General features: G+C 46.7%; 2 protein-coding genes across 2 annotated transcripts; one reads left to right on the top strand and one right to left on the bottom strand.

Moving 5' to 3' along the window:
• On the top strand, positions 1,819 to 6,797 carry LOC8073241 (plasma membrane ATPase). The gene is made up of 11 exons (XM_002444051.2): positions 1,819 to 1,926; positions 2,580 to 2,699; positions 2,791 to 4,020; positions 4,115 to 4,259; positions 4,378 to 4,542; positions 4,671 to 4,909; positions 5,010 to 5,042; positions 5,167 to 5,248; positions 5,370 to 5,530; positions 5,655 to 5,828; positions 5,958 to 6,797. Exons 1-11 carry the CDS (start codon positions 1,885 to 1,887, stop codon positions 6,426 to 6,428), a joined length of 2,862 nt encoding a protein of 953 aa, XP_002444096.1. The 5' UTR covers positions 1,819 to 1,884; the 3' UTR covers positions 6,429 to 6,797.
• Positions 9,279 to 14,781, bottom strand: LOC8073242 (afadin- and alpha-actinin-binding protein). The gene is made up of 15 exons (XM_002445230.2): positions 14,586 to 14,781; positions 14,454 to 14,500; positions 14,231 to 14,345; positions 13,511 to 13,608; positions 11,993 to 12,089; positions 11,831 to 11,920; positions 11,641 to 11,703; positions 11,480 to 11,557; positions 11,326 to 11,391; positions 11,176 to 11,253; positions 10,612 to 10,722; positions 10,362 to 10,439; positions 10,140 to 10,259; positions 9,763 to 9,806; positions 9,279 to 9,683 (listed from the first exon to the last, which is right to left on the bottom strand). The coding sequence occupies exons 1-15, from the start codon at positions 14,613 to 14,615 to the stop codon at positions 9,629 to 9,631; spliced, it is 1,170 nt and encodes a 389-aa protein (XP_002445275.2). The 5' UTR covers positions 14,616 to 14,781; the 3' UTR covers positions 9,279 to 9,628.

Here is a 14,929-nt window from a genome sequence, read left to right on the forward strand (position 1 = left end):
TCTCTGATCCCATATAACATGAATAGAAATTCTATTCAAATAGTCAAAACGAGGGCATCAATTTGTATACGTATCTCATGTTATCTCAGTTTCTATTTTATACTTTTTTTTGTTCCCGTTTGCTGCTTTTCTCCCCCGCCTGGATTCTCTTGTTAACTTTTTAAATTCTGTTAATTTTTTTCCATCCATAACTCAGCTTTGTGATTCGGCAGTTCGGTTTCTTTCAATCTTTCAGTGCAATTTTCCCTTTTTCTTTTTTTCGGTTTGGTCTGCATGTTTTCTTTCCATACCTTTTCTTTATTTATTTTTACCAAGTTTTTATCTCTTATGAGTTTTGTTTCCATGATTTATTATGTTTTTTAATTATTAATATTTCATTCATTTGTAATACTTTCTATTGGGCTCTCGAGATGATGATAGAGCATGCATCAAGTGCAACAAAATTATGAAAGCCTACACATGGTATTAAGTAGACCAATAATAGAGCAATCAACAAACTCTCATGAGATCTAGCTACTACTTGCCGCTACTCTCTACAAACACTGTGTCGCCGCTAGCATCAATAGCATAATCATGTTTCCTCTATGCACACCACTCTTCTCGATCGCTAACAATTAAGGTAACGTTTGGTTAAGAGTCAAAGTGGAATGGAATAACCCCGTCTCTGTTTTGTGGGATGAGATGACTTTGTTTTCTGTTTGGTCCAGAGATATCAAAAGTGGTATCACCCACTAGGTGGGGTCATGTGTCTTTTTTTATTCCTTTTCTTTTCTTCCTTCTTGCCTTATCTCCTTTCCATCCATGCCTCCTCCGCAGATGGCTCGGTCATAGCGCAATCATCGCTATGCAGTCATGCCTCTTCCACCGGCGAGTCGCAACTCCTCCTCCGTTGGCGGCCGCATCTCGTCCTCACGCACGTGGGTCCTAGCTTGTCATCTTCCCTTCACCCTCTAGTGGCCATATCTCCCTGTTTCTCTGGCCTTGTTGCAGCTCTCGTCCTCATGCACAAAGGCTAGGTAGCGGCAACCACTGAATTCAGCTCGTCCTCACGACGGCGGCCACTGGATCCAATTCATCCTCACAGGGCTGGGGCAGAGCTCACTTGCGTAGCGGTGCCTGGGTGGAGTTCGCCAACCGGTGGCTCACAACATGGCTGGGGACAAGCTCCACGGAGCAACGGTGCTAGGTCAGGATACAAATCGCTGATGTTGTTGGTGTAACCCACGATCCCACACCGGCCTCCCTCTCCTTTCTCCCTTCTCTAGTGCATGCTCGTCCCAAGTGGGACGACCTCTGTTCGTCGAAAAAAGTAAGACTCAAAGTCAAGGAATCTAGATGGAATATGCACAGTGGGATGTCCCTACCCCTGCGCTGCGCTGACTCTCAACCAAACAGCATCCAGCCTCTACAAATCCTACCAACCAAACACACAATAAGGGCACCATCAAGGTTGCATTGTTATAGCTCAACCGTGACCATCAGGTTAAGTCTGCGCCATCGTAGGAGCCATGTGCATGGGGCACTGTGTTGGCCACTTTGTCGCAATGCAGACCCCGGTCTGCATGTTAGCCGTCACGCCACCGATAAAGACTTCCGGGTTGTGACTGGTGGTACTACACACATGCTACGGTGGCAGCTATGCCACTAGTTTAAGTCGCCTCATAGTGGACGCTATGTCCAATAAATCATATACTCATGTTGCAATACACGGGTATTTTTACTAGTAATTAAAAAAAATAAATACCGTTGAGGCTTTGCCCCCACCACTCCCAATATATAAGAGCTGCCTGGGGCGTGGCCTGGCTTCGTTCCCACCACTCTTCAACTGCTCCCCCCTTCGTCGTCCCTCTCCCTCCGGCGGCTGCGTCGGCAGTTGCAGCCGGCATGGCGGGGCTCGAAGAGATCAAGAATGAAGCAATCGATCTGGTATGCTTCTTTTGTTCATGTCTTTCCTGGCCGTCGATTCAAAAACCAACACATTTTCTGCTCTTTTGTGCACCTGTTTCTCCAACATGCAGGATGTCTTCGTTACTTTGTTTGAGAAGATCTCTTTCCATGAATAATTAGATGGCGAAGTAGATAGCCAAAATCACATTTCTTTTCTCGAAAAAAAATGTTATGAAACAACTACGATCGAATAATCACTTGCATGATATACTGTATTTGTTTTTGTTTTTTTTTTTCTGCTTCGTTAAGAACATATACCTGGCCTCCAGTCGTCACCCTGCTCAACATCGCTCGTACTAGAGTAAACTAGTGATTAGTGATCTTCTTTTGCATGTGAAGCTAGCTAGCGATAAAGTTGCCTCCGTTCGTTTTCTGTATCATTGCTTGATTCACGGGTTACAAGCCGCTTCATGCGGCTTCCATTTATTTTTCGCTTTTCTCCGTCTTTTTTTTCCTCTTCTTGTGATCTGCAACCGCCGCACTTTTTTCCGCTGGGATCATTAATGACTGCTACTAGCAATCATAATTAATCACTGATTAGACAGACGCACCGACGTCGCTGTTCCAGGACTTGGATAGTTTTACTATTTTTGATTGATGCTGTCCTACTCTCTGTTTGCTATGCATGGCAGGAGAACATCCCCATCGAGGAGGTCTTCCAGAGTCTCAAATGCAGCAGGCAAGGCCTCTCCTCCGAGGAGGCCGAGGCGCGCCTCGCCGTCTTCGGCCCCAACAAGCTCGAGGAGAAGAAGGTCGTGAAATTTTTGCTCCATGATCATTTTTCCAATGTGTGACAATGGCGGATGGAGCCACTGATCCATTCTTGGCAAGCATGCAATGCAGGAGAGCAAGATTCTCAAGTTCTTGGGGTTCATGTGGAACCCCCTGTCGTGGGTGATGGAGGCGGCGGCGATCATGGCCATCGCTCTCGCCAACGGGGGCGGCAAACCGCCGGACTGGCAGGACTTCGTCGGGATCGTGTTCCTGCTGCTGCTCAACTCCTCCATCTCCTACTGGGAGGAGAGCAACGCCGGGAGCGCGGCGGAGGCGCTCATGGCCAACCTCGCGCCCAAGGCCAAGGTGCTCCGCGACGACCGCTGGAGCGAGCAGGACGCCGCCGTGCTCGCCCCGGGTGACATCATCAGCATCAAGCTCGGCGACATTGTTCCGGCCGACGCCCGCCTGCTCGAGGGCGATCCGCTCAAGATCGACCAGTCGGCGCTCACCGGCGAGTCCTTGCCCGTGACCAAGGGCCCCGGCGACAGCATCTACTCGGGCTCCACGTGCAAGCAGGGGGAGATCGAGGCCGTCGTCATCGCCACCGGCGTGCATACCTTCTTCGGCAAGGCGGCGCACCTCGTGGACAGTACCAACCAGATGGGCCACTTCCAGAAGGTGCTCAAGGCCATCGGCAACTTCTGCATCGCCGCCATCGCCATCGGCATCGTCATCGAGGTCATCGTCATGTACGCCATCCAGCACCGCAGGTACCGTGACGGCATCGACAACCTCCTGGTGCTCCTCATCGGCGGCATCCCCATCGCCATGCCCACGGTGCTCTCGGTCACCATGGCCATCGGCTCGCACCGGCTGGCGACACAAGGTGCCATCACCAAGCGCATGACCGCCATCGAGGAGATGGCTGGCATGACCGTGCTCTGCAGCGACAAGACCGGCACACTCACTGTCAATAAGCTCAGCGTCGACAGAGGCCTTATTGAGATCTTCGCCAAGGGAGTCAACGCCACCGAAGTCATCCTTCTCGCCGCCAGGGCCTCGAGGGTCGAGAACCAGGACGCCATTGACGCCGCCATGGTTGGCATGCTCGGTGACCCCAAGGAGGCTAGGGCAGGCATCAAGGAGGTGCACTTCCTTCCCTTCAATCCCGTCGACAAGCGCACGGCCCTCACCTACGTCGACCACGACGACAACAGCTGGCACCGCGTCAGCAAGGGTGCTCCTGAGCAGATCATGACCCTGTGCAACTGCAAGGAGGATGTCAAAGACAAGGTGCACGCCATCATCGACAAGTATGCCGAGCGGGGGCTAAGATCTCTCGCCGTCGCCAGACAGGTATTCTGATCGATCTTCAACATATGTTCTTTGAAAAAAAAAATTTGTAAATATATAAATGTATAAATTAACCATCATCTTATTTTTGTTACAGAAACTGCCGGAGAAGTCTAAGGACAGCCCCGGCGGTCCATGGGAGTTCGTCGCACTGCTGCCCCTTTTCGACCCGCCCAGGCATGACAGTGCAGAAACCATCAAGAAGGCGCTCAACCTGGGTGTCAATGTTAAGATGATCACCGGTACCAGCTTCACCTTTTGATCAAAAATATTTCTACTGTTTATTTATGTTTATCACTGCAAGATCAGTTCAAAGGTTAACTCCATTCCAATTCCAACTGCGTGAACTGAAACCTGTAGGTGATCAGCTCGCCATTGCCAAGGAGACGGGCAGGAGGCTGGGGATGGGCACCAACATGTACCCCTCGTCGGCGCTGCTCGGGCAGTGCAAGGATGAAGCCATCGCCTCCATACCTGTAGATGATTTGATCGAGAAGGCCGATGGCTTTGCCGGCGTCTTCCCTGGTGAGATGAGAGCACAGCATTCATTCAGTTCCCCCATGATCTAATCTTCCGTGAATGTTGGCATCATATTATCCAATCTCAAAGGTTGCCATGTATATATGTATCTTGTTGTTGATATGACGATGCAGAGCACAAGTACGAGATCGTCAAGAAACTGCAGGAGAGGAAGCACATCTGCGGGATGACCGGGGACGGCGTGAACGACGCGCCAGCGCTGAAGAAGGCGGACATCGGGATCGCCGTCGCCGACGCCACTGACGCGGCAAGGAGTGCCTCTGACATCGTGCTCACTGAGCCCGGGCTCAGCGTCATCATCAGTGCCGTGCTTACCAGCCGCTCCATCTTCCAGAGGATGAAGAACTACACCGTAAGCACTCCTAGCTAGCTACGTGCCACATCCATCTGATGACAACCAACAGCAGTAGTTAGCAGTTCAGTTTCGACTGACACTTTGTTATTTTTGTCAGATTTACGCAGTGTCGATAACAATCCGTATTGTGGTAAGTTCATCAATTCTGTCAACCATTATGTTTATATATATAGAGAGAGTTTTTGCTCCTCTGTTGGGTTTGTCTTTGAAAACCACGACATCTGATGGTGATGGGGGAGAATATAAATATGCAGCTCGGGTTCATGCTGATCGCGCTGATCTGGAAGTTTGATTTCTCGCCGTTCATGATCCTGGTCATTGCCATCCTCAACGACGGTGGGTTTAAATTGATAACTCGACTCAGAACCATCCAAATAGTCCATGGCACCCACCATTGCAAGCTGAATCATATGCAACTTTTTTGCTTGCTTTTGAATTTTGATGAATGCAAATGCAGGCACGATCATGACCATCTCCAAGGACAGGGTGAGGCCATCTCCACATCCAGACAGCTGGAAGCTGAACGAGATCTTCGTCACTGGCGTCGTCTACGGCACCTACCTCGCCGTCATGACCGTCATCTTCTTCTGGGCCATGCGCAGCACCGACTTCTTCACGGTAAGTTAATAGAGCTTGCACGAGCTGGGGCTGTGGCCATTGTCAAAGTTCAGTCTCTCCCAGCTGTTCCAGCCCAGTATGACAAGCGTTTGCATTGCTCCGGCCGGCGACCGACCGACGGCAGAACACGTTCGGCGTGAGGTCGCTGCACGGCAGCCGGGACGAGATGATGTCGGCGCTGTACCTGCAGGTGAGCATCATCAGCCAGGCGCTCATCTTCGTGACGCGCTCCCGCGGCTTGTGCTTCACGGAGCGCCCCGGCTTCCTCCTCTGCGTCGCCTTCGTCGTCGCCCAGATCGTAAGCCCGCTAGCAGCTGCCGCGACATCGATCATCTATTCTTGCATTGCATGCTGCCAGCCGATCCATAAACTTTACCCTGCAGCCTGCCTGCTGCTGCTCATTGCCGAATGCGTTGCGTGCGTGCAGATTGCCACCCTTGTGGCGGTGATCCCCACGATAGGGTTCGCGCACATCCGGGGAATCGGGTGGGGTTGGGCGGGGGTGATCTGGCTCTACAGCGTGGTGACGTTCCTGCCGCTGGACGCGTTCAAGTTGGCGATCCGGTACGCGCTGAGCGGCAAGGCGTGGGACACGGTGTTCGACCACAAGGTGGCCTTCACCACCAAGAAGGACTACGGGCGGGAGGAGCGGGAGGCGCAGTGGGCGACGGCGCAGCGCACCCTGCACGGCCTGCAGACGCCGGAGCTCGCCGCCGGCGGCATCATCCTCAACGACCGCACCAGCTACCGCGAGCTCTCCGAGATCGCCGAGCAGGCCAAGCGCCGCGCCGAGGTGGCCAGGCTCAGGGAGCTCAGCACGCTCAAGGGACAGATGGAGTCCGTCGTCAAGCTCAAGGGACTCGACATGGAAGGCGTCCAGCAGCACTACACCGTGTGATGAGCTAGTGATGGCTTGCTCGCCGTCACCGGCCGGGTTCCACGGCACGGCCGCCGCTTTCTTCCGGCTCTGGCTCGTCGCGCATTTTCAGCGACGGCGCCACACAGCAGGCAGGTGGTCGTCGCTTGGAACTGAGTGAATACACTCTACGTACGCTTGTCTGTTCATCCAAGACTGCCTTGCTAACGCCGTTTTGGTCACAATATACAGCTTTAAATTGTCACAAAGTGTAGTGTATTTATAAATTGTTGTTGTACTTATTGGGAAATAACAACAGAGTTGCAATGGTTGTGATGATTGATGAAGTATTTCATCCTTGTATGTACACTCCACAGTTTCATTGGTATCCAAAGGTTTGTTCAACGTTTCCATACTTTATCCAAAGCAAGCATGACCTGTTATAAATAAATTAAAAAGAAAACATGGCCTGTAGTAGGTCGGTCAGGAAATCGTGCAGCAAATTATGTATAATTGTGTTATAATATAAACAAAATTCGCTGTAAAATTATGTGAGAGAAGGCTGATGCAGCCGTTTTTTCTCATCTCACGTGACACTGTAGCAGCACATTCATGCGAACTCATATTCTGAAAAACAGAGTTTCATACATACGCACAATAGCTTGAAAAGCAAAAGCCCAAATAAGCACACTTCCATTCATTTTAGTCTCTTTTTTCTCTTGCAAATATGCTTTATATTTCATTAAGAGGAAAGGAATTACAAGACACTACTACAATAGAGCTCTCGTAGCGCGAGTTACAAACCACCTAGCCGGTGGGAAGCTAACTAAAGCTATCCAAAGAGAGAAAAGGAAAGAAAAAGTACCGAATGGGAAGAAACTCACAACCCTAAAACCCTACTAAGCCTTAATCTGCAAGAAGTAGATACATCAACGCAGAGGTTACGTACAGAGCGGATCAAGCCACGATGACAAAGCATTCTCCCAAAGAAAACGAAGAACCAGCAACAACAGCGGCAAAGCATCTGTCCGAGAGGACAACCTTGGCACAAAGCATCCGCAAGGTGTGAGGCCCGCACACACTCAGCTGCAAAGTATCCGCCAAAGAGGGGGCCAAGGACAACAACGGTGACAAAGTATTCGCGAGGTGAGATGCCCACACAAATTTGGCAACAAAGTATCTACCCAATAGGGGAGAAAGGACAATGATAGCGATAAATTATTCTCAAGGTGAGAGCCCTGCACAGACTTGGTAGAAAAGTATGTGCCAGATAGAGGACCAAGGACAATGATAGCAAAGTATCTGCTAGAGACTAAATGATGGTGACTTAGCCAAGCACTCTAGCAGGCTGCGAAGAAACATGAAGCGCACACAGGAACAACGAGCAGCAGATCTAGAGAGAGAAAAGGAGCAAACAGACAGTGATAAATGCACAATAACAATGCCTTGAAGAAAGAGATTAACATCCACGGGTGCATCCATCGATGCCTTTCAACCCAAGATCAACGAGCAAGAGCGGGCGACGGAATGGAAATTTCAAAGACACCTCCAAAGAGGTAGATGACGTAGGCTGCGACACCATCGGCTGCCCGAAGCTAAGGCCAAATAAGGCTTTCACCCAGTTTCGAAACATCCATGTACACGAGCCCTTACATCTACACGTCCACCACGACAAGAGCAGCATGAAGCTCAAGGCATGGTTTTAGTCCCTTGTTATTTTGATTGCCAGTAAGCTATCGGTGCTAGACTGGCAATGAGCATGACAAGCTTCATCCATCACTCCTTTCTCTTGACCTGCCTTGCCCTGGTCAGATTCGTTGATGGGTGATCCTTTCTCTTGGCCTGTCTTGCCCCTGGCGCTGCGAATGGGGGTGGTGCGGTTCGATCCATAGGTTCAGCAAACCATTCCAAAAAAAATTCTATTGGGCTCCATATTCAACCCACGAAAACGCTTAGGATCTGTGGATCAGATATTCTCAAACCTTAGGATTGAGCAGTTCGACCCACTCCTACCTCCTGTCCATGTCGCGGCGGCCGCTGGATGAGGTTGCAGCTTGCGAAGGCACATGAGCTGCACTAGCAGGTTCCTGACAACCCCTGGAAATTCTTCTCTCTTCGGCCTGACAACCCCTAGCCATTGTTCTCTCTTCGGCCTTTAGTTTCCAAAAAATTTTGTTTAGTTTCCAAAAAAATTACAAAATTTTTCAGATTTCTCATCACATCTGCCGCACATGTATTAAATATAAATAAAAAAAACTAATTATACAATTTGTCTGTAATTTGCAAGACGAATTTTGAACCTAGATAGTCCATGATTAGATAATGGTCACATACAAATGGTAAAGTGTCCATTTTAAAAAAATTGAGACTGGTCCGAAAAATTAAGACTGAAATTATTGTTGGCTGATTTATTGTGAGAAAAAAATACTGCTGACTGACAGAAAAAGTACGGCTGATAAGAAAAGCGAACAAGCAGCCTTTTCGAAACAAAAAGATTTCAAGGTCCGTGTAACAATACATAGGAGAAGCATCTTCTCAACATCGTAACGCTGGGGAACTTGATTACGCAACCACGAACATGCAGTCAGGCACTCAGGCAGCACTCAGGCAGGTAAGGATGTTGCAACCACAAACAGAACTAATTAGGCTCAGAAGATTCGTCTTACAAATTACTCTCTAAATGTGTTTTTAGTACTCTATATATGTGTTCAAACATTCGATATGATGGGAATTAAACTTTATCAACCCAGGCAGGTAACTCTCCCAAGCTATGTACTGCAGCCACAAACCAGATTGTGCCCAGGAGACAGATGAGGTGGCAAAAAGGGTCAGGTAACAACCTGCTGTCAAGACTAGTCACTGCTGATTGCATAAATAAACTTACAAAAAAAATAGCATGCGAACACTCTTTAAGATGTAAGGCACGAAAGGTCCATTTTTTCCAGGGGTGTAAAGGTTGCTACACTGACATTCTTCATACAGTATGAATATGATTACAGTTACGCTACATGTGACTATTAGATATGATCTGGTTAGCCATGTGCGGAGGAGATGCTCCTGCACATCATACTGCATAGACAGCACTTAGACTCGGGCTACAACTACAACAGCACAAGACGATGTTATCCTGCAACATACATAATACAACAGCACAGAACGATGTTATCCTGCAACATACTACCTCAGTACTTACTAAAAACAGGAGGCCTTGCAGAACAGATATCCTTGCTACAGACATGTTTTTACACCTCGGCAGGTGCCTCGCGCTCACCATCCAGACCGCTATGCCTCCTGCCACTGTGACGGAATACATGAATTGAAGGTCTAGTTGGAGTGAACTGAACAGAAGCAAATGGAAACAAGACATCAGGGTTACCTTGTCTTATCAGACTTGGTGAAGTGCTTCGACATGATGGAAGCCTGCAAAATAAGTTCTTAAATGTAAGCTTGCTTAGGACCAAACTATTATTGACTGTCAAGGCATATACAACTAAATTTATTCATGTGTCAACTATAAACAGGATTCCATACAGTACAGTGTTGGCAATTACCATCATGTTGAGAACTACTCCCTCTATTCCTAACTGTAAGCTGTTTTGCCTTTTCTAGGAACACAGCTTTTGTTATGCACTTAGATATACACTGTATCTAGATATATATAATAGGAACTCTAGAAGCCAAAACAACTTACTATTTCTTATGGAGGGAGTACTTCCATTCAGAAACAATAAACAAAATATAAAATGCACAAACCTGCTCTTGGATGATGCTTCTTGCTTCAACCAGCTGAGCTTCAAGCTCAAGCTCCCGGTCAGTTGCCTCAGAAGTCACTTCTGCACCTTTCTGAGCATCTTGAAGTTGAGTCATTCGTGCCTGGTGGTCATCAGAAATAATTACCATGAAGTAATAAAAATAAGTGTGTATGGAGAAACAGCAATTGTAAGATGGTGACAGTCTCAATCCAGTGGCTCCTACCTTGATTGAAGTCATTTTTGTGCGCAAACTCTCTTCTATCTGATCTCTAGCCATATGAAAGGGCAGGTCAAAGACATCCTGCCAAAGTGGAAACAAAAAATGATCATGTGACAAAAACTATACAGAAGTTGCCATCATAAATAAAGAGAAAGTGTGACGTTAAATACATGGCCGAGAAACATGTGAATTCAAAACAGAAGAAAAACTGAGGAAACCGACAATGTAACATGTAAAGATCCAGCATTCATACCGTCTTGCCACCAAGTGGAGACTGAGGAGACCCTGACTCCTGTCTTCCATTAGCAGTAACAGTAGGTTGTGATGATCCATTCGGTGCATTGAGGAACTCACGCATGTCCATCTGAGGTAAAACAACATTTCGATCAAGACACAGTTTGACACTTTATAATTAGATATGACCCTGATGCTCACAAATGTTACCATGGTGGTTTCTCAGCCTATCAAATACAGTAACTACAGGTTTTGTACAAAAGTAAAAACTATAAAACAGTTACTCCTTCCATTTCAAATTGTAGTTAGTTTAGCTTTGTCCCAAGTCAAACTCTTCTTACTTTGACCAAGTTTTAAAAAATAATATATATTAACATCTACAAATTCAAATAAATGCTTTGTCAAGACATATTTCATAAATAATTTGATGTTGGTGCATTTTTCTATAAACATGAACTATTTGGAACAGAGCAAGCACTAGTTTTCCAAGCAGCCAATACAAGGAATACGAATCCAGTTCTGTTACATGCATTATAACATAAAAAAGCAGGGAATAAAACTTGAAAGATCACATTTCTTTTACCTGCATTGAACGTAACAGTGCCCGTAAATCTGCATTCTCTTGCATCAGCTCTTGTTTCTTGACTTCATATGCATCAACCTGAATACATGCTCAGTGTACATCAGAATAAATTCAATCAGATCTGCATTTCAAAATTGCATTACTGCTTACAATCATTTTGTAATAATCATTGTCATTCTTTTTTCCATTCCATGTTCCGCGTTGCCGTCCTTCTTTCTGTTAAGTTCAGTAACCAAATAAGATCCAAAAACAAAATAAGATAGCACTAAGAATTAACATTCAAGAACATTCACAGGCATATCACCTGCAATAAGTTCATTATCTCCATTCCAGAACGGGATGATTCCTTTTTCTTCTCCATCAATACCTGGTTTAGCTTCTCCTGCAAATTAGGCATAGGTACTTTCAGTGCCATTGCAATGCTGCTTCTGCTACAGAGTTGCCCATTAAGGTATAAATACTTGCCTGCAACTTTATGTATTCCTTCTCTTTCTTCTTCATTTCATGAATTTGCTGGGTGCGTACTTGCTTGCAGAAGAACCAAAGTAGGTCAGGACAGGTTCAACTTAAGTCATCACCAAACATCAATGCAGTAATAAAATAAACATGCTAGGGTTAGGATGACTTTCAAAGGAACAAAATAAGGCAATCTAACCTGATTTCCTATAACCATTTTCTGAAATTCATCACGTTCTTGTTGCAGCTTATCAATCTGAGACTTCAGAGCAGCAGTGTTTTTCGCCTCCTGGTAATTGAAAAGAATTTAGAATCCCAAGAGTGGTTAAGAAACCAAAGAGGAGCTGATACAAGGACAAACCGTTCGAGTAAGAGTGGCTAGCTCTCGATCTTTCGCTGCTAATTGGGCATCCATTCTCTCAATCTTGGCTTCCAGTCGTGATATGTCAGATTGCATCCTGAACATTGCATAACATTAATCAAGCAGCCATTAGTCAGTCTCAAGCAGCATTGTTAAATTCTCAAAATGCTGCAATCAATTGCATTAATGTGGCAACCTAATTGAATGGCATGAACGCATAATGGAATGAAGCAAACAACTGACTTCTGTTCATTTACACCAAAACCTAACAATATTCTGGTAGAACTGTCCAAATGCTGCAATCAACTGAATTAACCTCCACACCTAAACTGATACAACATGCATGAACATAGGAAAGAGCCGACAACAAAATCATGGGTATGTTGATCTAATACTGACTCATGGCAAGCAAACAAAGCCCTGCAGCACATCAGCACTGTGAAGGAGTGGGCTCTGGACAAATAGTACCATGCAGGTGCAACTAATGATGACAAAAAGAACACCTCATTTAATTGTTAGGTACACCTAATTACAAGATAGATATATTTCACATGTCTGCAGGTTATATCAGACAAATAGGAGGCACGAGCGATAAACTTTCAATACCAACAGGACCGTAGAGGAGACACAAATGTTGAAAGGGCAAAAAGGGAAGGTAGATGAAAAAGGACAAAGGGTGCCATGTTGCCTGTTGGTGGTGACAGGGTTGGCTCATGGCACAAAGTGGTACTGTCAGGGAAAAGAGACTATGGTAGCGTGATGTCAAGGAAAACAGTATTCCATAATTGCCTGGTCTGGTTTTGATTGAAAGGCAGAATTGCACTGTGAAAGTTAAACTTCACAGGCAAGCAAAATCAAGATTCAACCAACAATGAACACTAAAAGCAAGTACTAACACAATGATATATTAACTCAAAATTATTAATAAAGTTATTTAGTTAAGCCTCATTTCACAATGTCTGAGATAGAATAATGGGTTGGTTCAGTAGGAAAAGAATAAGAACATCAGGTACAAAAAATGATGAAGCGGCACTGGCACAATTCAGAGTGGATAACAAAAAAATATATATCACTTCAATTTCTCAGGGCTTTCCTCTTTACAAGTCTATACCCTATGACACTGAACTTTGGCAAGATTCCTTAACATGCAATTGTTTTGGACCAGGCATATTTTAGGTTTCATAACATGGGCCTCTAACTCATACTCTTATTGCTAATTAATACAGATAGGTGATTCAATCAACTATCATCATCATGCCCTAGGTCAAGAAAACAAACATGAATGACAACAATGATGTCATGTGAGAAGAATAACCAGCATCTATCACTACCAACCAGTACTAAGTTCAGTGATGCAGCAGTATGTCTAGTAGACTAGTAGGCTAGTACTGTATCACTAATCAGTCTGCTACCCTCCAGATCTGGTGACAATTCACAATTAACAGGCTGACACTCGCTAAGAACATCCGAATTACAGTATGAAACAGAATGGAAAGAAATGGAAGGTGCAAGGCTCACCGCTGCCGCTGGTCATTTGTGGACTCCCTGAACTCAATATCCCTCTGCCGCTGCTGCAGCAGTGCATAGATGCAGTTACATGTTCTTGCAATCGAGACCTGCACAACAGAACCAAAAAAAAAGAAAGTGTGATAAGTTTACAGAGAAAAAAACACATGAAAGAAGACTTCACAGCCCTCTTCATGGATTGATCTCCAAATTCCAAAAGAAGTTACTCTACATTCGCACTGCGCAGAACCACAAAATTCACAATGTTATAAAAAATCACAATATATAGTGAAAATATATCAGAAGATCTCACAAAAAAAAATTAGGGGAACAAGGTAACAATCACAGTAGCATTCCTACTGGAGAAAGAACAAAATGGTTACTGGAAACACGGACAAAACCCAAAAGGTAACCCAGATAAAGACAATGGAAGATGGGATAGAGAGGTATATAGAGGGGGAAAAATAAACAGGTATCCAGGAGGCGAAATACCAGAAGGATCGACGAATTGGCCTCGGAAATTTGTTTTTTAAAGAATGGCGACAAGAGAAATCCCGTAAACCCCAAAAATCAAAAGCAAACAAAACCCCCGCAACCGAAATGGATGCACAAACGTGAAGCAGCCGCAAGCCAGGGAAGAGAGAGAGAGAGAGAGAGAGAGAGAGAGAGAGAGAGAGAGAGAGAGAGAGAGAGAGAGAGAGAGAGAGAGAGAGAGAGGGAAGAGGAGGGTACCGGATCGGTGGCGAAGAGGTCGAGAGATGCCGGGAATCCGAAGGTGACGAGCGTCTGGTTGAGGTACCGGGCGCAGTGCTCCAGGTTCCCCGCGTTTGCGAACGCGCCCCCGTCGCTGCACGAACACAACCACGCCGCAAAGGAACCACCGCCATCAGAACCAAACCGCCTCGAACCCAAGAGGGGGGGACAGAGAGAGAAGGGAGGTCGCGATGGCGCTTACCTCATGCTGGCGTGCGACGGCGGCGGCTGCAGCTGCTGCGACGAGGCCTGCATTGGAGGGAGGATGTTAGAGGCGGCCAGGGGAGGGCCGCGGATCTGGGGCCGGCCGGCCGGCTGGGGACTAGGGTTTTACCCGGAGATCGAAGCGCGCCGACGACGACATCCGCCGCAGCGCGCGCGGGAGAGGGAGGAGAGCGAGAGGGGGAGAGAGATCTGAGAGTCGGTGGGGTGGATGGGGATGGATGATGAATTGAGGGAACGACGGCGAGTAGAATTGGGTGTTGTGTAGAGAGAGCGATTTGAAATGGTAGCGAGGGGAAGTGGGAAGGACGGGGACGGTGCCGGGCTGGGAAGGGCAGGCCGGCAACGGTAAGGTGGGCCCGTGATGTCTGTGGCACGGATGGTCAGAGACACAGAGATCTGATCTGGAGAGAGAGAGAGAGAGAGAGAGAGAGGGACTGCTTCTGCTGGGCCCGA

This window comes from Sorghum bicolor, chromosome 7 (assembly GCF_000003195.3).
Source record: "Sorghum bicolor cultivar BTx623 chromosome 7, Sorghum_bicolor_NCBIv3, whole genome shotgun sequence".
NCBI classification, from domain to species: Eukaryota; Viridiplantae; Streptophyta; class Magnoliopsida; order Poales; family Poaceae; genus Sorghum; species Sorghum bicolor.